This window comes from Eleutherodactylus coqui, chromosome 11 (genome assembly GCF_035609145.1).
Source record: "Eleutherodactylus coqui strain aEleCoq1 chromosome 11, aEleCoq1.hap1, whole genome shotgun sequence".
Classification (NCBI taxonomy): domain Eukaryota; kingdom Metazoa; phylum Chordata; class Amphibia; order Anura; family Eleutherodactylidae; genus Eleutherodactylus; species Eleutherodactylus coqui.
The window spans coordinates 130,359,916-130,382,258 of NC_089847.1; the positions used below are offsets into that span (position 1 = coordinate 130,359,916).

The following is a 22,343-nucleotide window of genomic DNA, read 5'->3' on the forward strand; positions in this document are numbered from 1 at the left end:
AATGGCCACATTGCACTGAGTCTATTTCAGAGAGAATCGGTAACAGCCCAAACCAGATTTATTGTGGCCCAAGATGTGTCATGAATGCCTTATGAGTTTATTATCCACCAAAGCTGATTAGAGTATCAAGAGGACCTACAGAAGACTCTAGAAACTACACACACTGAACCTACAATCTGTGGTATAAAATGTTGTTCTAGAATGATCAATATAATCCTTACCACAGTATTATGGTATTCTGCACTTCAGTATATAAGATTTTGTATTAATTTCAGGTCTGCAAAGAATGCTGTAACATTTAGGGAAAAATATGCAGCCCAAAAGTCCGGCATTAGAAGTCAGGATAGCAAATATCTCCACGGCCACCATGTATTTGCCTTTGGTGCTGAGATAAGCTGGGATCATGGCTATCCAGACGCTGCAGAACACCAGCATGCTGAAGGTAATGTACTTGGCCTCATTAAAACTGTCCGGTAATGTCCTGACTAAGAAAGCTGTAATAAAACTAATAGCTGCCAGAATTCCCATATAACCCAGCACAGAGTAGAAGCAAAGATCTGACCCTTCATTACACTGAACTATGATCTTCTTCTTATAAGAGTGCATGTCCTGCTCCTGGAAGGGGGGAGAGAAGGTCACCCAACTCATACAGAGGACAACCTGGACAGAGCAGCAGATCAGGAGCACAAAATTAGAGAGCTTTACTCCAGTCCATCTTCTGCAAACACTTCCAGGCTTGGTGGCTTTGAATGCGATGCAAACCATTATAGTCTTGGCCAACAATGAAGAGACAGATACTGAGAGTAATATTCCAGCAGAGATCTGACGTAACACGCAGGTTCCATCTACAGGACGACCAAGGAACAAGAAGACACAGAGGAAGCTGAACATGATGGAGACCAGGAGGACAAAGCTCAGGTTCTTGTTATTAGCTCTTACAATCGGGGTGTCCTGATATTTAATAAAAATCCCCAATATTCCTGCAGTCAATGTAAGAAGTAACATGGATCCGGATAGAACAATTACTGATATCACATCATCAGAGAAAGAAAGAAATTCTAGTAATTTGGGGACACACTGAGTCTTGTTCTCATTTGGCCACTCATGGTCGGGACATCTCCTGCACTTTTCACTGTCTATTGGAAATAAAAGCACATAACATCACATAATATGGAAATGACAAAATATACAGGGCTTAATAAGAAGCAGTACAGTACATTGCTATCCTTTGAGCCTTCATTAGGGTCCTTGCTACATTTGCAACCTATCAACACCCCACAATCAAGTTTTGGAGAGATCTATGGGGTGACAAAGCCCCCAGCTAGTGGCTTAGATGCCACAATCAGCACTAACCACAACATCTAAATAATTAAATGCTTGCAATCACAGTTATCTCTTAAACCCACTGTGGGAGGGTGTCAACGAATTTAAACAGCCGGCACCTGTCAAGTCTGGAGCAAGCTTGGCTCCCAAGTCTTCTCCATAGCCTGCCACGACCTATGCATTCATAGCGGCTTAACCTTTTCCAATCTAATTTTCTTGCCACCCGCACAGTCCCAACTCTTATAAATTGGATGGTAAAGTGTGTTGTGGATTGCCCTGTATACTGTAACATACATATGTAGAACAGCTTCTGACATCAGAGTGTTGTCCTGCGTACTGTTAGAAATGTGTCTGACCTCGTCTCACAACAGAGTTATGCATGGAAATCTAAATCAGACGAGGGCCTACACTGGATTGGAAAGGGATAATGGGATAAGAATAGCTGACCAGCTACAATATAAATGCTATATTTATTAAGCATAAGAATTTAGATAGGAAGCAGAAGAAAGAAAAAGAAATACTTACCAGATTTGTTTGACATTTCTCCTTCAAAACATGGTATACACCCATAACAACAAGAACTTCTTTTCACGAGTGTGAGTTTTCTACTTCCTGGTGGACAACTTTCTGTGCACCGGGCCTTTGGTATCTGAATGAAAGAGAGACCATAGTCTCTTAACTATTTTTAATAAGGAAAATTTACTCCCTACCTTAAATCCCATGGGCTTTCTTAGACTTAGGGCTTTTACCCACTAGCGTTTTTTTAAAACTCTTTATTACAATTTTTTTTCATAATCAAAAGCAAAACAAAACATATAATTAACTCACATTACAATACAAGAAAAAAAATTGCGTAATCAAATTACATTTACAGCCTGGACACATGTACATGTTGAATCGCAATGGTTAACAATTATATATGTAGCACATTAGCCTTAGGGGGTCAGTCACACGGGCGCCAATCCGCCCGTGTTTATGGACGATAGGACGGTCGCACTGCGTGCAGACGAATCTCCGCATGACCGTCTCCATTGCCGGCCATGTGTTCTTTTTTCCAGCCGGTGTGGAGGGTTGTCCGCACCTGCAGTGCTGCCGTCTTATCGTCCAGAAACACGGCCGGATCTGCGCCATGTGACTATGCCCTAATTGTCAACATAGAAAAATATAAAATAAATAAACAAACAATGGACATTAACGGTGGATTTTTAGAATATAGCTTTGTGTCCCTGTTTTTTCTTTTAATTTACTATATGCTATTGTGTATCAATATACAAAAATTTCTATTTATTGCCTGAAAATTACCACTTCCTGCTGTGACGTGCCAGCCCTATCCCATCCCACAGTAGTGAGTGGCTGGGCCGATCAGGTGACCACCGAGTACTTAAACTGGTCCCGAACGCGGTTCGCGTAAGACGCATGCTGGCAGAGATTAGGGATAGTGTTGCTAATACAGGGATAGTGTTAGCATAGGATCCTGTCTTCAAGAACCCCAACAGTCCTTCTTAGGGCCACATCTGACTGTGTGCATTACTGTTGTGGCTGGCTGTAGTGCACCAATTTTTTTTTAAAGCATTTTGGGCTGTGCAGGCCATTTCAGCTATAGCGCTCACAGTCTGCAGTGTATTACGCAGAGTTTAGGACCAGAGCTGCCTATATAGGGAAAGTTTTACAGGACTCCTGATCCTCTGTGCAAGAACCCCAACGGTCCTTCTCAGGGCTACATCTCACCGTGTGCATTACAGTTGTGGCTGGCTGAGAGCAGTAGTGCACCACTTTTGTATTACACATCTAGGCCTGTTCCCAACCTCGCAGTTATAGCATTCCCAGCCTGCAATGCATAACGCAGAGTTTAGGGACAGAGCTGCTTCTATAGGGAAAGTTATACAGTTCTGATCCTCCGTACAAGAACCCCAACGGTCCTTCTTAGGGCTACATCTGACCATGTGCTTTACAGTTGTGGTTGGCTGGTAGCAGTAGTGCATCCATTTTTGTATTACACATTTAGGCCTGCTCATAGACTTGCAGTTATAGGGTTCTCAGCCTGCAGTGCATAACGCAGAGTTTAGGGACAGAGCTGCTTCTATAGAGAAAGTTATACAGTCCTGATCCTCCGTACAAGAACCCCTACGGTCCTTCTTAGGGCTACTTCTGACCGTGTGCATTACTGTTGTGGCTGCCGGGGAGCAGTAGTGCATCAATTTTTGTATTACACATCAGGGCCTTTTCCCAGCCTTTCCGTAATAGCATTCTCAGCCTGCAGTGCCGTACAACCAGCTCTCACCGTGAAACTGCACTCTAAAATTTCCTAGCCTACTGCAAAGTAGTTCAGTTATATCGTTCTATGTCTTCAGTGCATTAAACAGAGGTCTTACCGCTAAACAGTACTGTAATATTTCCTGGGCCACTGCAAAGTATTTCAGCTCTCCCGCTGTGCAGAGCGTCTCACAATACATTTTCCTTGGTGGGGTTGAGATAGCCGCAGTTACCAGCACTATCCACTGGCTTTAGAGTCTTCTCCCACTCCATACAGCCTCTCTTGCCTACAAGTCTCTGCGAGCAGTAAATTACCCCTAGGTATCAGCGCAAGACAGCATAGAGCCTCCGCTATCTACAAGTCTCTGTGTGGGGGGAATTAGCCACAGTTGTCAGTGCTGTACAGTGGGGTAATTTATTTGGGCCCTACTCTATTCTTAATCCGCCATGATGAGGAGTAGGGGTAAGGGTCATGGACGCGGACGCGGGCATCCAAGTGAGGGTATTGGCACAGGCCGAGTTCCTGGGCGGGGTAAATCACAGCCGGCTGCTGGGGGATTAGGAGAGAGGCAAGTTTCTGGGCTCCACAGCTTCATATCACAATTTACGGGCTCGCGTGGTAGACCTTTATTAAAAAACAGAGCAGTGCGAGCAGGTCCTGTTGTGGATAGCAGAAAACACGTTCAGCAATGTATTGACCACCCAGTCTTCTACGCAGTCCACTACTCCCAGCCTAGGGACTGCAACTCTGAATCCTCTCGCTGCTCATCCTTCCTCCCAGCCTCTTCACTCCATGAAAATGACATATTCTTAGCAGGCAGACTCACAGGAACTTTCCCTGCCATGAATGGGAAAAAACGGTTCCTCTTTCACCTGAGGAGTTTATCGTGATCAATGCCCAACCTTTTGGAAAGTTCCGGGAGTCCGGGTGATGTGGCTAGGGACTTCCGGCAACTGTCTCAAGAGCTTTTTATGGATGAGGATGATAAGACACAGTTGTCTGTCAGTGAGGTATTAGTAAGGGCAGTAAGTCCGAGGGAGGAGTGCACAGAGTATTCGGAGGAAGAGCAGTTGGAGGTTGAGCTGTCTGACCCCAACTGATTTGCTAAGCCTACTGAGGACAGGGCTTCTGAGGGGGAGGCAAGTGCAGCAGCAGGACAGGTTGGAAAAGGCAGTGGAGTGGTCAGGGGTAGAAGCAGGGCCAGAACAAAGAATCCCCTAACTGTTTCCCAAAGTATACCCTCGCGGCAAGCCTCTGTGCAGAGGACTAGGTGTTCAAAGGTGTGGATGTTTTTTAGTGAGAGCGCAGACGACCAGCGAACAGTGGTGTGTAACCTGTGTCGCACCACTACCAGCCTTGCCACCACCACCATGTGCAGGCATATAATGTAGATAAAGGATTCCACAGCAGCACCTAATTTCAGGCAGGGTATGCGAATATTGACAAAAACGTGTGCAGGTTCAAAAAACGGGATTGGATCCAGTCCCCCAAACAACAGTTCAAACAAGAAGAAATATGAACAGCACAGTTAGGTGCAATAATAAAAGTTTTTCATCCACATGGATGTCACTTTATTTTTCATTGGCATAAAAAAAGGCGACGTTTCGACTGCACAGCGCCAGTCTTTGTCAAGCATGCGCAGGCATATCATGGCTAAGCACCCCACAAGGTGGGACGAAGGCCATTCACCGCCTCCGGGTCAGACCACTGCTTCTTCCCCTGTGACACAACCTGGCACACAGATTCAATCCCCCTCCCAGGAGGCAGGCACGAGTGCCTCCCGGCACCCACACCCTCACCTCCACCATCTCCACTCCATCCAGCAATGTCTCTCAGCGCAGAGTTCAGCCGTCGCTAACATAAGCGTTGGAGCGAAAGCGGAAACACGCCGCCACCCACCCACATGCACAAGCTTTAAACGTGCACATTGCCAAATAAATCAGCCTGGAGATGCTACCGTACAGGCTTGTGGAAATGGACGCTTTTAAAAACATGATGGCGACGGCGCTGCCGCGCTACTTGGTCCCCAGTAGCCACTATTTTTTCCCTGTGTGTCATCCCCGCCCTACACTAGGACGTCTCCCGCAACATAAATCGTGCCCTCACCAACGCAGTTACTGAGAAGGTCCACTTAACCACGGACACGTGGACAAGTACTGGCGGGCAGGGCCACTATATCTCCCTGTAGGTACATTGGGTGAACTTGGTGGAAGCTGGGACCGAGTCAGAGCCTGGGACCGCTCACGTCCTACTCACACCCAGAATAGCGGTTCCTACCTCAGTGCTGGTATTTGCAGCGTTTTATACCACCTCCTCCAAACCCTCCTGCTCCTCCTACACCGCCACCTCTACCTGTCAATTAAGAAGTGTGAGCATGTCGCCAGCAGTCGGTAGCGTGCGGCGTGACAGCACAGCAGTGGGCAAGCGTCAGAAAGCCGTGCTGAAACTAATCAGCTTAGGTGACAAGAGGCACATGGACCCCGAGCTTTTTGCAGGGTCTGACAGAGCAGACCGACCTCTGGCTTTCACCGCTGAGCCTCCAACTGGGCATGGTCAAGTGTGACAACGGCCGTTACCTGGTGGCGAATCTGCAGCTCGGCAGCCTAACACACGTGCCATGCCTGGCCCACATCTTCAATCTGGTGGTTCAGCGGTTTCTGAAAAACTACCCACACTTGTCTGACCTGCTTGGCAAGGTGCGCCTCATCTGCACACATTTCCGCAAGTCCACCACGGACGCTGCCACCATGAGGACACTGCAACGTCGGTTTCAGCTGCCAGAGCACCGACTGCGGTGCGACGTGCCCACATGCTGGAATTCTACACTGCACATGTTGGCCAGGCTGTACGAGCAGCGAAGAGCAATAGTGGAATACCAGCTACAACATGGGCGGCGGAGTGGTAGTCAGCCTCCGCAATTCTTAACTGAGCAGTGGGCATGGATGGAAGATATCTGCCAGGTCCTCGGAAACTTTGAGGAGTCTACCCATATGTTGAGCAGCGATGCCACAATCATTAGCGTTATCATCCTGCTGTTTTGCCTGCTGAGAAGCTCGCTGCAAAGCATAAAGGCCGACGCTTTGCGGTTGGAACAGGAGACAGGGGATGACAGTATGTCACTTGATAGCCAGACCAAATATTACTGGGGTCCGCCTATACTCTTGCTACAGAAATGTTACTGGGGTCCGCCTATACAGTTTATACTGAATGGTTTGAGGGGTTCGCCTATACTCTTGCTACAGAAATGTTTCAGGGGTCCGTCTATACTTTTGCTACAGAAATGTTACTGGGGTCCGCCTATACTTTGGCTACAGAAATGTTAGTGGGGTCTGCCTTTACCTTTTCCACTCAATGGTTTGAAGGGTTCGCCTATACTTTTGCTACAGATATGTTACTGGGTCCGCCTATAGTTCTGTTACAGAAATGTTACTGGGATCCACCTATACTCTTGCTACAGAAAGGTTACTGGGGTCCACCTATACAGTTTCTACTGAATGGTTTGAAGGGTTCGTCTATACTCTAGCTGCAGAAATGTTACTGTGGTCTGCCTATACTTTGGCTACAGAAATGTTACTGCAGTCTGCCTATACCTTTTCTACTGAATGTTTTGAGGGATTCACCCATACTTTTGCTACAGAAATGTTACAGGGGTCCGCATATACTTCTGCTACAGAAATGTTACAGGGGTCCACCTATACTCTTGCTACAGAAATGTTACTGGGGTCCATCTATACTCTTGCTACAGATATGTTACAGGGGTCTGCCTATGCTGTGGGTGCACAAAGATTTCTCATCGCGCTGTTTTACCTATCTGGCACAAATACACTGACTGACTTGTGCAGAAATATGGGCCGAGGCCGAGGTCCTTGGCGGGGTGAAACTCTGCCATGTTTGGGCACTCTGATTTCTTCCTGTGTAATACCATCTTTGTACACCGACAGCATAGGCGAGCCCAAGGAACTCAAAGAACTCCCATTGCGGTGTTGAGCTATCTGACACCTACACAGAATGAAGTGTGTGAGGATACACGGATTTCCCATTGCTATGTAACTCACGGCACATTGGGTCACACAAGATGGAAGCTGGGACCAAGCCTGACCCAGGGCCTGCTCACGTACTTCCCACACAGAGTATTGCGGGTCCTACCTTGGTCATGGTTTCTCAGCCCTATTATGCCACCTCTTCCTCCTGCTTGGGGTCTGAGGATCAGGGCTGGGCAACATGTATTTTCTCTTGTGTTTCCACAGCTATCTGAGACACTGGTTTGGGCCAAACGAAAGGAACGTTACAGCCTCCGACTCTGCTTTATGTCCACGATTACTGAGGGTGTTAGCCGAGGTTGAGGTCCTTGGCAGGATGAAACTGCCTTGTTTGGGCGCTCTGATTTCTTTATGTGTAATACTTTTCTTGGGTTCCAGGGGCTTCCCTATGCTGTGGGTGCACGAAGACTTTCCATTGCGTTGTTTTACCTGTCTGGCACAAATACACGGACTGACTAGGGCAGAAATGTGGGTCGAGGCTGAGGCCCTTGCAAAAATTGACTTAAGGTTCTAAGACAGCTAAATCTAACTAGCATATACTTTTTCTGCCCCTTTGCACAAACAGCCGCCAGTACTGGTGGTGAGGAACTGTAAAAGCGTCACAATACTCAGTGGTACAGACTTACCTGGAGATGCAGATGGTGTTCACTCAGATGGTCAGATGGAAGTAGGTAGTCAATTTGCAAGTGAAAAACGATGAAGAGAAAAGTATATATGAATCCTTCATTCTATTTTTCCCAACTCTAATGAAATGACTGTTTTAAGGTAACCGTTCTAGATGTGTAAATGAACATTTTAAACCATGTCAGATAAGGATCTGATCACTTAAAGTATTCAAAACACATTTTGCAAAATAAAATGGAGGATACATATACACTGGGCATGCTAGATGTAACCTTAATATATACAGTTATTGAATCTAAAAGGCTGTGAAGCAGTCCCTTTTTTATATAAAAAGGAGAGATCTATAGGATTATCAAGTTCAAATGTATTGCATATGTATAAAATAATAATGTGTAAAATTCATTCTACAGTATAATTTTATGTATAACTGTGAGTTCTACACATATGGGGAACTGCTGTGGAGACCAGATTCACCCTTAGCTAAGTAAACCCTTATATGGACCACCCATCCTGCTTTCCAGGAGGATAGATTTGGGTGTCTCTGGCTCTTATGGCAGAAATTCATATACCATATCTTTTTCATATGGGAGGCGGTAGATTTGTCTTGATATGTTCCTTAGTGAACTAAGCAATTATGACTTTCATCTTTCTTTCACCCCTATCATCAGTACTAGTGTGATGAATTTTCTTGACTTAACTATATTACCATTGACTACTGATTAAAAGTTACTGCAAGCCAATTGACTTGAGCAGTTTCATTTTGATGATCAGTTGTCACTTCCCACATATCTTGAAGACTTAGGTTAGGAGAATAAGACAAAATTGTTTGCAGACTTAAGAGTATATAGAAGAAGCAGATATTTTAGAAAGAAGAGCCGGACAAGGGCTGAAGATCAAAGAGCTAAGCCAGCATGGCTTGGCCTGGAGGCAGGAGAATTAGGAAAAAGATGTTAGAGGCATTAGGGAGTGAAAAGAGCCCTGAGCAAGGTATGGTATAGGCCTCTCCAGCTCTGTGTGGCCACTCAGGTGGCAGCCAACAAGTTATGTCCTTAAGTGTTCAGTATGGTAGCAGATGTGCTGTTATTCTTTTTATTCAGAGAATTGGGGTGTGTGTGTGCTACTGGTATTAGCGTGGTTGGTCTGGAAACGTTTTAAGTTGGTCTTAAATTGTTGGGGTAATTTATAGTTGTCATCTTCCAGCAAGATTTTACCATGGAAGGCCTAATGTCCACGGGGAAAATCAGGCCCGCCACGAATTCTTCATGCAGAATCCTGCAGCGGGTCCCTCCTTTCCCGCAGACATAAGGCCTGAAAAGAAGAATTACTTACCTGTCCGGACGCTGTGGATCTGCCCTCCGTCGCGGCCGAATCTTCTTTCTTTGGCCCAGCGGATGTACTCGGCACGCCAGCAGCGTGCCGCGCGCATGGGCCATGCACTCTTTTTTTTTAAACTCCAGCTCTCCCGCGCTCCCTCGCCGGAGAGCAGGAATTCAGCTGCGGATGCTTCAATAGAAGCCTACTGGAGATGTCCCCACGGGAGACCCGCACTGAAATGAAGCATGCTGCAGGTGTTTTCCCACACACACAATCCGCGCCTCAAGGGAAAATGACATCCGCAGATATTTAAATACCTGCGGGTGTCCAATGCATCCCTCTGGCGCACGGATCACGCGTGCGGGACACCCGCTGCGGATCTGTCCCCGTGGACGTGAGGCCTAAGTCTTGTACTTTGACTGGCTTACTTTGGTCTCCTGCTGCGTAGTGTTCTAAGGAGGGGATTTATATTTTAAAATAGCCATCTGTGGTTGCTTGTGGTGCCTTTGAAACAGTGGTAAACACTTTTTTCTTTAAGTTTGAAAACTCCTTTAAAGAAATGATGAACAACAATCTCTGCTGAAGAAAACTACAAGTGTTTCAAAACATGTTCGTTTAAAGTGCCCTTGCTTAGATGCTATACCCTGATAACCTCATTTGCCTTTAGCCATTTTTTGCAGGTTCACAGATTCAATTTTGGAATCTGGTGGTTAATTGTTGATCCCCACATAGTCGGTATTATATAAGGATTTTGGCCATTTGTTTTACAGTATTCATCATTTCCATCATCCAGTTACTATAATCCTCTCATTTAATAATGAGTTCCTAGTTGTATTTGTGTTTTTACTGTAACGATAAGGTAAAGGTAAAGTCCCCTGGTGCAAGAACCAAGTCATTACTGACTCTTAGGGTGACGTCACATCGTGACATTTTCTTGGCAGACCGTTTTTGCGGGCTGCTTTGCCATTGCCTTCCCCAGTCATCTTTACCCCCAGCAAGCTGGGTGCTCATTTTACCAACATCAGAAGGATGGAAGGCTGAGTCAACCTTGAGCCGGCTACCTGACCCGAGCGGGGATTGAACCTGCAACCTTCAGGTCATGAGCAAGATACTGTAATGATACGTGCTTCAATTCATATCCTTTGCAACATATTTTTTAAATATTATTTTGCTCTACGTAAGTGCTCAATCACACAAGTGGATTTTGGCTTGTAATACGCAGTGTGCAGCAAGTACTGCAAATTTTATCCATCCATAAATTATAGTGGTGCGTGAACAAACGGGAAGTATATCAGATGTTTTGTTACTTTATATCATGGGGTACCCATTAGGATGCCCTTTAATAATTTGGACAACCCCTTTAAGAAATCCTTATGAAGTATGCAGTATACATATGGCAGCAGTAAGTGGTTGCTATGTTTATATATACTGTTATAGTAAAGGGGTCATCTTGTCACAGATATTGATCGGAGATCAAAGCAGTGTAAGGGGCTCAGATGATGTTTCTCTTGGATGGTATGAACGCAACCCCTACTAGCTGTCATATATCACTGCATTTTGTGTATTTTGCTATGAATTATTGTGTATCACTTCTAATTGGCTGCAGAGCTCAAGTGGGATGTCTGGAGCAGTGGGAATGGTACTCGGACTCGGTGTGTTTGGGTGGGAATCATAGATGTCAGGGGCCAGCTGGAGAGTGATCTGAGTTTTGCTCAGCCTTCACAGACTACATTGCAGGGAGAGAGAGAGCTGCCAGGGAGTGAGGAGTCGGCTCATAGAGCCGTGTGAGATGTGTCGTGGAGATTTTGAGAAAGCATGAGAAAGGTGGCAGCCTGAACTAAGAAGTGTGGCCTCCTAATGCATCAGAACCAACATTACTGACAGAAGAAACCTGCAGGGACTGCAGGTAGAAAGATTGCTTCAGAGAGTCCACGTCATCCTGCAGTTCTATGCCCCAACAGATGTCCAAAGGTGCTTCACCCATGCTAGAGTACCAAACATGCTAGAGCCATGTAAGTGAGGTGAACCCGCAGAAAAAAAACGATGTGTGCACAAGGACAGAGACCAAAGCACAGGCCTGCCTATTAAAAAAAACAAGCTTGAGCCAACGGCAGAGAAATATAAATTCATTTGACAGTTGTTGACAAGAGTTTGGACATTTGTATTACTTTCGGACTGTGTGAGTGCAACTTCTACTGCTGGGTTGAAACTTTTTGTGGTACTACAACATGTTTTAGAATTGAGGTGCATTGCTAAGTTTCGTTATTTGTAAAAGATTGTTTTAACCCTTTCCAATCCAATTTGTATCCTTGTTTTCCTAGGGGGCTTACTCTTTTTCTGCCGTTATACAACGGCGCCATCTGCTGGCTAAAGCCAGTACTGCATGAGGTGACACGTTGAATAGGCTCCGACAGCAGAGAGGCTGGCAATATACAGTAAGAGAACCCCAACGGACGTCTTCCAACATCGGAGCTGTACAGCCTTAAATCATAATGTCTTTAGACGCCAGACAGTGGATTGGAAAGGCTTAATATTCTGTGCACGTCAGAATTGCACATATCCTTAGGTAGAGTTAGTAAGGTCTGCATTTCTGCAATAACGATATACCGATTATCTATTAATGAAAGCTTCTATTGCCAATGTATTTCCCAAGTTCATTAGTTATAATTAATATATATTTTTATAAACCACTATGTATTCTGGCTCCTGTGTCGCCTGTCCCTGCCTGCTACAGCAGCACAATATTTTCTTAGCTTTTTTGTGACTCTGTTCCAGCAACCAAGGATGGTCACAGTGCTCGAACTCTGCTGATTGAACATTGGTGGCATTTCTTTGGAAGTTGCCACAAATGTCTATGATTAGATGACCCTATAAAGGAAGACTTTGGGTTAAAGCATAAGAGTAAGTTCCTGTAGATGCCGTTTATTCATTCCGATTCATTAAAGAAATGTCAAAAGTTGACTCAGAAAGTTTCATCATGATGACAAATTACCTCATTATTGATGGTTTTCCACTGAATTAAACTTGCATTGATGTAAATGCCTGCCATGTTATGCTTATATAAAATTTCAGATAGACTGTAGCCAACAATACTTGAGAACAATGTTTGATTGACTATAATGTGGTTATGAATTTCGTAGTCTTCTGAGATTTCTCCATTTCTCTGGAATATCAGTTCACCAAAAACTTTTAGATGCATCAAAGCCTGTAATACCTTAGGAATAAAAGGAAAAAAAGGCTATATTTCAAAACAACAAAATTGAGAAGCCCAACCAGTATGCTTTAAATATGTTTTACACACTTGTACTATTTTGCTTGTTTCATATACATGGTTTGCTGCAACACTATAAACTACTATCCATAGTAGCTGCTAGGGATGCATTATAGGGAAGTCACATGGATGCCTGTCCAAGGGCCTCCACCACCCAACCATACTGATGGCAATATGGCGATCCTCTCCAGTTTAAAAGAGGTGCAGTTATACTCTGGCTCCATAACACTCACAAACTATAGTGCAAAGGGCAATTGCATGCCTGGCCTTATTTGTTATATGTTGTAAGGAAAGAAGATAGCCCTAGGCTATACCTGGCTAAACAAACAATTACCAAGAAAATTGCCAGAGGCAAGAGAATAGCCTAATGGTTATACCCTCCCAGACACAAACTAAATTGTATACTTTATTAACATATGTGTGCTCAAAAAAGGACAGAAACACTATATTTTCTGCTTAGGGAGAACACCTAGAAGTTGAGTGAGTGATGGAGGAGATTTATAAGGACATTCATGCTCCTCTGGGTAATGTCAAAATAAGGGAGATGGAACAATACCTCTGCAGTGCCAACTATTAGTATGCAGCATTCCTGCACTGGCTTGGCTTTCAATTCCCAGTTATTGACTTGCAGGAATTCTTCCTTCTAATAGGTGGCGCTGCAGAGGTATTGTTCCATCTCTGTTATTTGCAAAAAAGGACAAAGACTCTGTAAAATAAAGGAGTAGGTGGCTGAACTAGATCTGGAGTATGTCCATAGAGGAACTTAGTGTATGTTAGCTAGGCAAGCTGAAAGGCTATGATACAAAGGTGTGAGTTAATAGAGGTACTATGCAAGCAGCCTGATTATAAGTTTCCTAGGTAAGCTGAAAGAGCAGTCATTTATAGCTACTATCATATTCACTCAGAATGCTGTCCTCTGGGAAACAAGATAACCGCAGGCATCCAATACTGGGACGCACAGGGTGTTAGTTGATAGAGGTGCTATAAGAAGCAGCCAAAATATAAGATTCAGTACATTACTATATTAATTATGTTTATAATTAGAGATGAGCTAATTGCTTGCGTCGAACTTTTCATAATGCTCGAGAGATCGTTTCGAGCAACGCACCCCATTGAAGTCAATGGGGGACTCAAGCATTTTTCAAGCTGACCGATGCTCCACATGGGGGAGGTTGTGTAAAACACCTGAAAACATCAGAAAGTCATGGAAAAACCACAGAAACAGAAAGGGAATGGCATGGTAAGCATGCATGGGTGCATCTGAGGCTCCCAGGTCCCACTATTAAGCCAAATTGGGGGCAAGAGTCTGGCATCCCCCTAACAATTACTTGGGACAGACCATAAGCAGCATGGCACATGCACTGGCACATCTTAGCTAAGCACCACACTAGCCGCAACCGAGGACAATCACCGCCTGTGGGTTACACCGGTGCATCTTCTGCTGGGTTACATGCTGGCCAACCCCCCGCACGAGCCTGTGTCCACAGTGCACACAAAATCTTCCCTGCGCAGTGTTCAGCTGCCCTCATGCCACATGCTCACTTGATAGCCACACCACCCTCATGTCTATTTATAAGTGCATCTACGATGAGGAGGAACTGGTGACACACACTGCAAAGGGTTGGCAGGGCCTGGCAGTGACCCTCTTTGAAAGTGTGGGTGATAGCCCACAATGCTGATGAGAATTGCTGATAAATTAAATTACGATCATAATTCAAATCCCGTGCCACCCTCGTCACAAAATTGTCAGGAGCTGCAAACCTGGGCCTAAAGGAGACTTAGGTGCCATTACTTTTACACACCTCCACAATGCAGCAGCGCATACTAACACCAAAGATTGGTTTGAAGCAGGAGGTGTCACAAAAGTAGCCCCCACAGGTATACAGTGACCCTGTGAATGTCTCATTCAATCAGTTACGCTTACTGTGAACGCTCTATTCTAGTATCTCGGATAGCTGTGGTAAAATGAGAGATAATGGTGACCAGAGCTGTTCCCCAGACCTCAAGGAGGAGGGGGAGGTGGCATAATAAGCCCGAGAAACCATGACCGAGGTAGGACCCGCAATACTCTGTGTGGGAAGCACGTGAGCGGGCCCTGGGTCAGGCTTGGTCCCAGCCTCCACCTTGTGTGACCCAAGGTGCCATGAGTTACATAGCTATGGGAAATCCATGTGTCCCCACACACTTCATTCTGTGTATGTGTTAGGCAGCTGAACGCCGCAAAGGAAAAGCAGTCTGCACCCGATCCAAGTCATTCAGTGTATTTGTGCCAGATAGCTGAAAACCGCTATGGGAAACCTTTGTGCACCCACAGTATAGGCGAGTCCATGGAAACCAAAGACAGTATTAGGCCTTAGTCACACGGGCGGTTTTTCACGCGATTTGCGCATCGCATGACGGATGCGCATGCGCAAATCGCGTGACCGGCGCCGAAAAATCGGCCGAAAAATCGCCCGAAAATCTGCTCCTAGCCGCGTTTCATTAGAAACGGGCCGGAGCTGTCCAGCGCATTGCATTCAATGGAGCCGGCAATACAGCCGCCTCCATTGAATGCAAGCGCTGCGGGCGAGTGTGGGATGAATTGTCGGGAAGGGGTTAAATATATAACCCCTTCCCCGCAATGCATCCTGAAAAGTGAAAAAATAAAAAAAATGTATGTACTTACCTGCTCCTGGCAGCCGGAGATCCCCACGGCCGTCCTGCAGTGAGTGTGAATTCATGAATGGGTGTGACTGAGATCAGCCTCTGATTGTCTCAGGCTGAGCCAATCAGGGGCAAGCCTGAGTCACACCCCCTTCACACTCACTGCAGGACGGCCGCGGGGATCTCAGGCTGCCGGGAGCAGGTGAGTACATCCTTTTTTTTTATTTTTTCACTTTTCAGGATGCATTGCAGGGAAGGGGTTATATATTTAACCCCTTCCCGACAATTAACCCCGCGCACGCCGACAGCCCATTGCTTTCAATGGAGCGGCTGTATTGCCGCTCCATTGAATTCAATGGGCAAACATCGTTCTTCTCTGCCACAGCTGGAACAGCTGTGGCAGAGAAGAATGATTTGTCTTCTATATGTTCTCAATGGGGTCGGCGCTGCTGCCGCCGGCCCCATTGAGCGCATATAGAGAAGAGAACAGGAATCGCAGATCGCAGATAGGTGCGATCTGCGATTTCTGTTCTCTAATTTATCGGACGAGCGCATAAAAAGCGCTCATGTGTCCGATACCATTGCAAAGCAATGGTTTTAAAAAATCGCCGGACGCATGCGCAAATCGCGGCAATAAACGCCCGTGTGACTGAGCCCTTACACATGAAGAAATGACAGTGCCCAAACATGGCAGAGTTTTACCCTGCCCAGGACCTCAGCCTCGGCCCACACTTCTGCCCAAGTCATTCAGTGTATTTGTGCCAGACAGCTGAACACTGCAATGGGAAAGTCGTCTGCACCCGAACCAAGTCATTCCGTGTATTTGTGCCAGACAGCTGGACACCGCGCTGGGAAACCTTTGTGCCCTTACAGTATTGGCGAACCCCTGAAACATTTCTGTAGCAAGAGTGTAAGCGAACCCCTCAAACCTTCCTGTAGTAAGTGTATAGGCGGACTCCTGAAACATTTTTGTAGCAAGAGTATAGGTGAACCCCTCAAACCGTCCTGTAGCAAGACTGTAGGTGAAGCCCTCAAACCTTTCAGTAGAAAGTGTATAGGCAGACCCCTGAAACATTTATGTAGCAAGAGTGTAGGCGAACCCCTCAAACCTTCCTGTAGCAGGAGTATAGGCAAACCCCTCAAACCTTTCAGTAGCAAGTGTATAGGCAGACCCCTGAAACATTTTGTGTAGCAAGAGTGTAGGCGAACCCCTCAAACCTTCCTGTAGTAAGTGTATAGGCGGACCCTTGAAATATTTCTGTAGCAAGAGTATAGGTGAACCCCTCAAACCTTCCTGTAGCAAAGCTGTAGGCGAACCCCTGAAACATTTATGTAGCAAGAGTATAGGCGAACCCCTCAAATATTTCAATAGCAAGTGTATAGGCAGACCCCTGAAACATTTCTGTAGCAAGAGTGTAGGTGAGCCTCTCAAAGCTTCCTGTAGCAGGAGTGTAGGTGAACCCCTCAAACCTTTCAGTAGCGAGTGTATAGGCAGACCCCTGAAACATTTCTGTAGCAAGAGTGTAGGCGAACGCTTCAAATCTTCCTGTAGCAAGAGTATAGGCGAAGCCCAGAAAAATTGGTGTACCAAGAGTACAAGTGTACCCCTGAAAGATTGCTTAACCCCAAGGGCAGGTTAAAGCCATAAACATTTTTTTAAAGATACAGCTGTTTGTTGCTTAATGTTATAACAGAGCCTGGAGTCAGCCCTATGAAAAAATTGGTTTTCACTTAAACGTTTTAAACTTTTAACGGAGACTTTTGGGTTGCAGAAAAATTGGTAGTTCAGCGTGATGACATGCTGTTTTAGGAGGAGGAGGAGGAGTAATACCCGAGAGGGATTGACAAAGCTACTTCTCCCCTTTTTGGGGGTGATAGAGGATGCATTTTTCTCCTGTTGCAGCAAAAATAATTTTTAGGATCCGCTGCTTTCCACCGGTGGAGAAGAGAAGTCTGGGGAAAAAGCAGCATTTGTTCATCTTTATGAGTGTAAGCATGTCGGTGCTGTCAGTTGACAGGCGGGTATGCTTATCTGTGATGATCCCCCCCAGCTGCACTAAACACCCTCTCTGACAAGACGCTAGTGGCAGGGCAGGCCAGCACCTCCAGGGTGTACAGCGCAAGTTTGTGCCACGTGTCCAGCTCTGACACCCAATAGTTGTATAGAGCAGAGGGATCACGGAGGACGGTGGTATGGTCGGCTATGTACTCCCTCACTATCTTTTTACAGTGCTCTGACTTATCCTTGACTGGGGAGTGGTGACACTGTCTTGCTGGGGAGCCATAAAGCTGGCAAAGGCCTTGGAGAGTGTTCCCCTGGCTGTGCTGGACATGCTGCCTGATCCCCACGCCTCCCTTGCTAGTTGGCTCTCTGAACTGTGTCTTCTACTGCTAGTGCTGTCAGATGGGAACTTTAGCATCACTTTTTCCACCAGGGCCCTGCGATATTGCATCACTCTCGTACCCCTTCCCTCTTCGGGAATGAGAGTGGAAGGGTTCTCCTTATACCGTGGGTCGAGAAGTGTGTACACCCAGTAATCCGTGTTGGCCAGAATGCGTCTAATGCGCGGGTCACGGGAAAGGCAGCCTAACATGAAGTCAGCCATGTGTGCCAGGGTCCCAGTACGCAACACATCGCTGTCCTCACTAGGAGGATGCTCCTCATTCTCCTCTTCAGCCCATACACGCTGCACAGATGAGAGACAAGCAGCATGGGTACCCTCTGCAGTGTGGCCAGTACTCTCTTCCCCCTCCTCCTGCTCCTCCTCCTCGTCCTCCTCCTTTCCCTCCTCCTCCTTCTCCAAAATGTGCTGAGATATAGACATGAGGGTGGTCTGGCTATCAAGCGACATACTGTCACCCCCCAAATCCTTTTCTAACCGCAAAGTGTCAGCCTTTATGCTTAGCAGTGATCTTCTCAGCAGGCATAGCAGCGGGATGGTAACGCTAATGATGGCCGCATCGCCGCTCACTATTTGGGTAGACTCCTCAAAGTTTCCGAGGACCTGGCAGATGTCTGCCATCCATGCCCACTCCTCTGTAAAGCACTGCGGAGGCTGACTACCACTCTGCTGCCCATGTTGCAGCTGGTATTCCACAATTATCCTACACTGCTCGTACAGCCAGGCCAACATGTGCAGCATAGAATTCCAGTGCTTGGGCACATCGCACAGCAGTCGGTGCTCTGGCAGCTGAAACTGACGTTGCAGTGTCCTGAGGGTAGCAGCATTCGTGGTGGACTTGTGGAAATGTGCGCACAGGCTGAGCAGGTCAGACAAGTGTGAGTTTTTCAGAAACCGCTGAACCACCAGATTGAAGACATGGGCCAGGCATGGCACATGTGTGAGGCTGCCAAGCTGCCGAGCCGCCACCAGGTTACGGCCATTGTCACACACGACTATGCCTAGTTAGAGGCTCAGCGGCGAAAGCCAGAGGTCGGTCTGCTTTGTCAGACCCGGCAGAAGCTCAGAGGCCGTGTGCCTCTTGTCACCTAAGCTGATTAGTTTCAGCACGGCTTGCTGACGCTTGCCTACCGCTGTGCTGCTGTGACACGCGCTACCGACTGCTGGCGACATGCTCCCACTTAATTGAGAGGTGGAGGTGGCGGAGGAGGGGGGATTTTGGAGGAGGTGGCAGAAACCAGCACCGAGGTAGGACCCGCTATCCTCAGTGTGGGTAACACATGAGCGGTCCCAGGCTCTGACTTGGTCCCAGCCTTCACCAAATTCACCCAATGTGCCATCAGGGAGATATAGTGGCCCTGCCCACCAGTACTTGTCCACGTGTCCGTCCTTAAGTGGACCTTCCCAGTAACTGCGTTGGTGAGGGCACGGTTTATGTTGCGGGAGACGTGCTGGTGTAGGGCGGGGATGGCACACCGGGAATAATAGTGGAGACTGGGGACCGAGTAGCGTGGGATCACCGCTGCCATCACGTTTTTGAAAGTCTCCATTTCCACAAGCCTGTACGGCAGTATCTCCAGGCTGATTAATTTGGCAATGTGTACGTTTAAAGCTTGTGCATGCGGGTGGGTGGCGGCGTATTTCCGCTTTTGCTCCAACGCTTGTGTTAGCGACAGCTGAACGCTGCGCTGAGAGACATTGCTGGATGGAGTGGAGAACCAGGGAGGTGAGGGTGTGGGTGCTGGCCAGGAGGCACTCATGCCTGCCTCCTGGGAGGGGGATCGGATCTGTGTGGCAGGTTGTGGCACAAGGGGAAGAGGCAGTGGTGTGACCCAGAGGCGGGGAATGGCCTTTGTCCCACCTTGTGGGATGCTTGGCCATCATATGCCTGTACATGCTGGTAGTGATAAGGCTAGTAGTGGTGGCTCCCCGGCTGATCTTGGTGAGTCACAGGTTGCACAACACTGTTTGTCGGTCGTCCACGCTCTCACTAAAAAACATCCACATCTTTGAACACCAAGTCCTCTGCTCTGAGGCTTTCCGCGAGGGGGTGCTGTGGAAAACAGTTGGGGGATTCTTGGCTCTGGCCCTGCCTCTCCCCGTGGCCACCCCATTGCCTCTTCCAACCTGTCCTGCTGCTGCACTTGCCTCCGCCTCTGAAGCCCTGTCTTCAGTAGGCTTAGCAAGACAGGTGGGGCGAGTCATCTCATTGTCCAGCAGTTCTTCCTCCGAATCCTCTGTGCGCTCCTCCCTCGGACTTACTGCCCTTACTACTACCTCACTGAAAGACAACTGTGTCTCATCATCCTCATCCACAAAAAGCTCTTGAGACAGTTGCCAGAAGTCCCCAGCCTCACCTCCTCAGGTGAGAGAGGAACTGTTTTTTCCTGTCATTTTCCTGGATTGATGGAGCTGGGAGGAAAGAGGAGCAGCCAGAAGATTCAGAGTTGCAGTCCCTAGGCCGGCAGTGGTGGACTGCATAGAAGACTGGGGGTTCGATAGATTGCTGGACGTGTTATCCGCGATCCACAACAGGACCTGCTCGCACTGCTCTGCTTGTAATAAAGGTTTAGCACGTGGACCCGCAAATTGTGATATGAAGCTGGGGAGCGTAGAGACTTGGCGCTCTCCTAATCCCACAGCAGCTGGCTGTGTTTCACCATGCCCAGGACCTTGGCCTGTGCCCACACCCGCACTTGGATGCCCGCGTCCACGACCTTGACCCTTACCCCTACTCCTCATCATGTCAGATTAAGGATAGAGCAGGGCCTAAATAAATTACCCCACTGTAAAGCGCTAAGAACAGTGGCTAATTCACCGCACACAGAGACTTGAAGATACCGGAGGCTCTATGCTGTGGTCAGAAAAAATTAAACCGCTTTCTTGCGTTGATACCTAGGGGTCATTTACTGCTCACAGAGACTTGTAGATAAGAGAGGCTGTATGGAGTGCGAGAAAACTATAAAGCTAGTGGATAGTGCTGACAAATGCGGCTACTTCATTGCACCCAAGGAAAGGGTATTGTGAGACACTGTTTAGCGATGAGAACTTTGCCGACTGCACTGCACATGGAGAACGGTATAGCTGAAATGCTCTGCAGTGGCCCAGGAAGTATTAGCGTACTGTTTAGTGATGAGAACTCTGCCAAATGCACTGCACACTGGAAACGGTAGCTGGGATATGCTCTGCAGGGGCCCAGGAAAAATTAGTGTACTGTTTAGCGATGAGAACTCTTCCGAATGCACTGCACACAGGGAACAGTAGCTGTGAAATGCTCTGCAGGGGCCCAGGAAAAATTAGCGTACTGTTTAGCGATGATAACTCTGCCGAATGCACTGCACACAGTGAACGGTATAGCTGAAATGCTCTACAAGTGCCCAGTGAATATTAGCATACTGTTTAGCGATGAGAACTTTGTCGAATGCACTGCACACAGGGAACAGTATAGCTGAAATGCTCCGCAGTGGCCCAGGGAAAATTAGCGTACTGTTTAGTGATGAGAACTTTGACTAATGCACTGCACACAGGGAATAGTAGCTGTGAAATACTCTGCACAGGCCTGGATGCTTTAAAAAAAATGGTGCACTACTGCTCCCAGCCAGCCACAAAAGTAATGCACACAATGAGGAGTAGCCCTAAGAAGAACCGCTGGGGTTCTTGAAGAGAAGATCCCTACTGTAATACTTTCCCTATCTCAGCTGTTTCCCTAATCCCTGCCAGCATGCGTCTGAGGCGAGCTGCGGGTGGCACCAGTTTAAGTACTTGGCGGTCACCTGATTGGCCCAGCCACTCACTGCTGTAGATGTGCACAAGGCTGGCACGTCACAGCAGGAAGTGGTAATGCCTTCCCCGCATATTTATTGGCTAAAAATTGGCGCTAAACATGCGGGGAAGGGAAATGAAATTGACTCGAGTACTGAACATCTCGAGTACCCTAATACTCAGAGGATCATCAAGCTTGAACAAGTGTGCTCGCTTATCTCTAGTCTTAATCACAGTTGTGACATAGGCTGAGAATATCAGAGATATCTCTGTATATTCATATAGCATATGAGCTGCTGTGCTAGTATGCTGTGCTGCTGTGTTATCCAGTAGACTGCCATGCTGATTGGGCATTGAACACAGTTGTGATAGAGATTAGTAATGCCAGAGTGGTCTCTAGTATACACAGCATGCAGTGTATTGTGAAATAGTGTGACTTTTGCCAGTCAGAGAAGTCTTTATTAAACCACAAAGAGACTGCCTAGATGCCTTACTATCTATAAACATATATTGTATAGTGGAGCCATCCCTAAACCTATTTTAAAAAACATATAGCACATGTCCTCCCAACATGTTTCACCACAAGGCATTATCAAGGGAGCTCAGGTAGTCTATAGCTATTTTTTTTATACGCAGATTTTGTAAGAGGTCAAGTGGAATCCATATTAACACAGTGGACCCAGAGGCTCCTCCAACCCTAATTGATCCAT

General features: G+C 46.9%; 1 protein-coding gene across 1 annotated transcript in view; it reads right to left on the reverse strand.

Annotated features, from left to right (window-relative positions):
* Positions 1-228: 228 nt before the first annotated feature.
* LOC136581790 (vomeronasal type-2 receptor 26-like) overlaps positions 229-22,343 on the reverse strand; it is a 57,082-nt gene continuing 34,967 nt past the window's right edge. Inside the window, exons 5-7 of the mRNA XM_066582411.1 lie at positions 12,548-12,769; positions 1,849-1,972; positions 229-1,136 (exon numbers count right to left, since the gene is read on the reverse strand). Coding sequence (XP_066438508.1) covers positions 229-1,136; positions 1,849-1,972; positions 12,548-12,769 — 1,254 coding nt within the window. The remainder of the gene's footprint in view (positions 1,137-1,848; positions 1,973-12,547; positions 12,770-22,343) is intronic.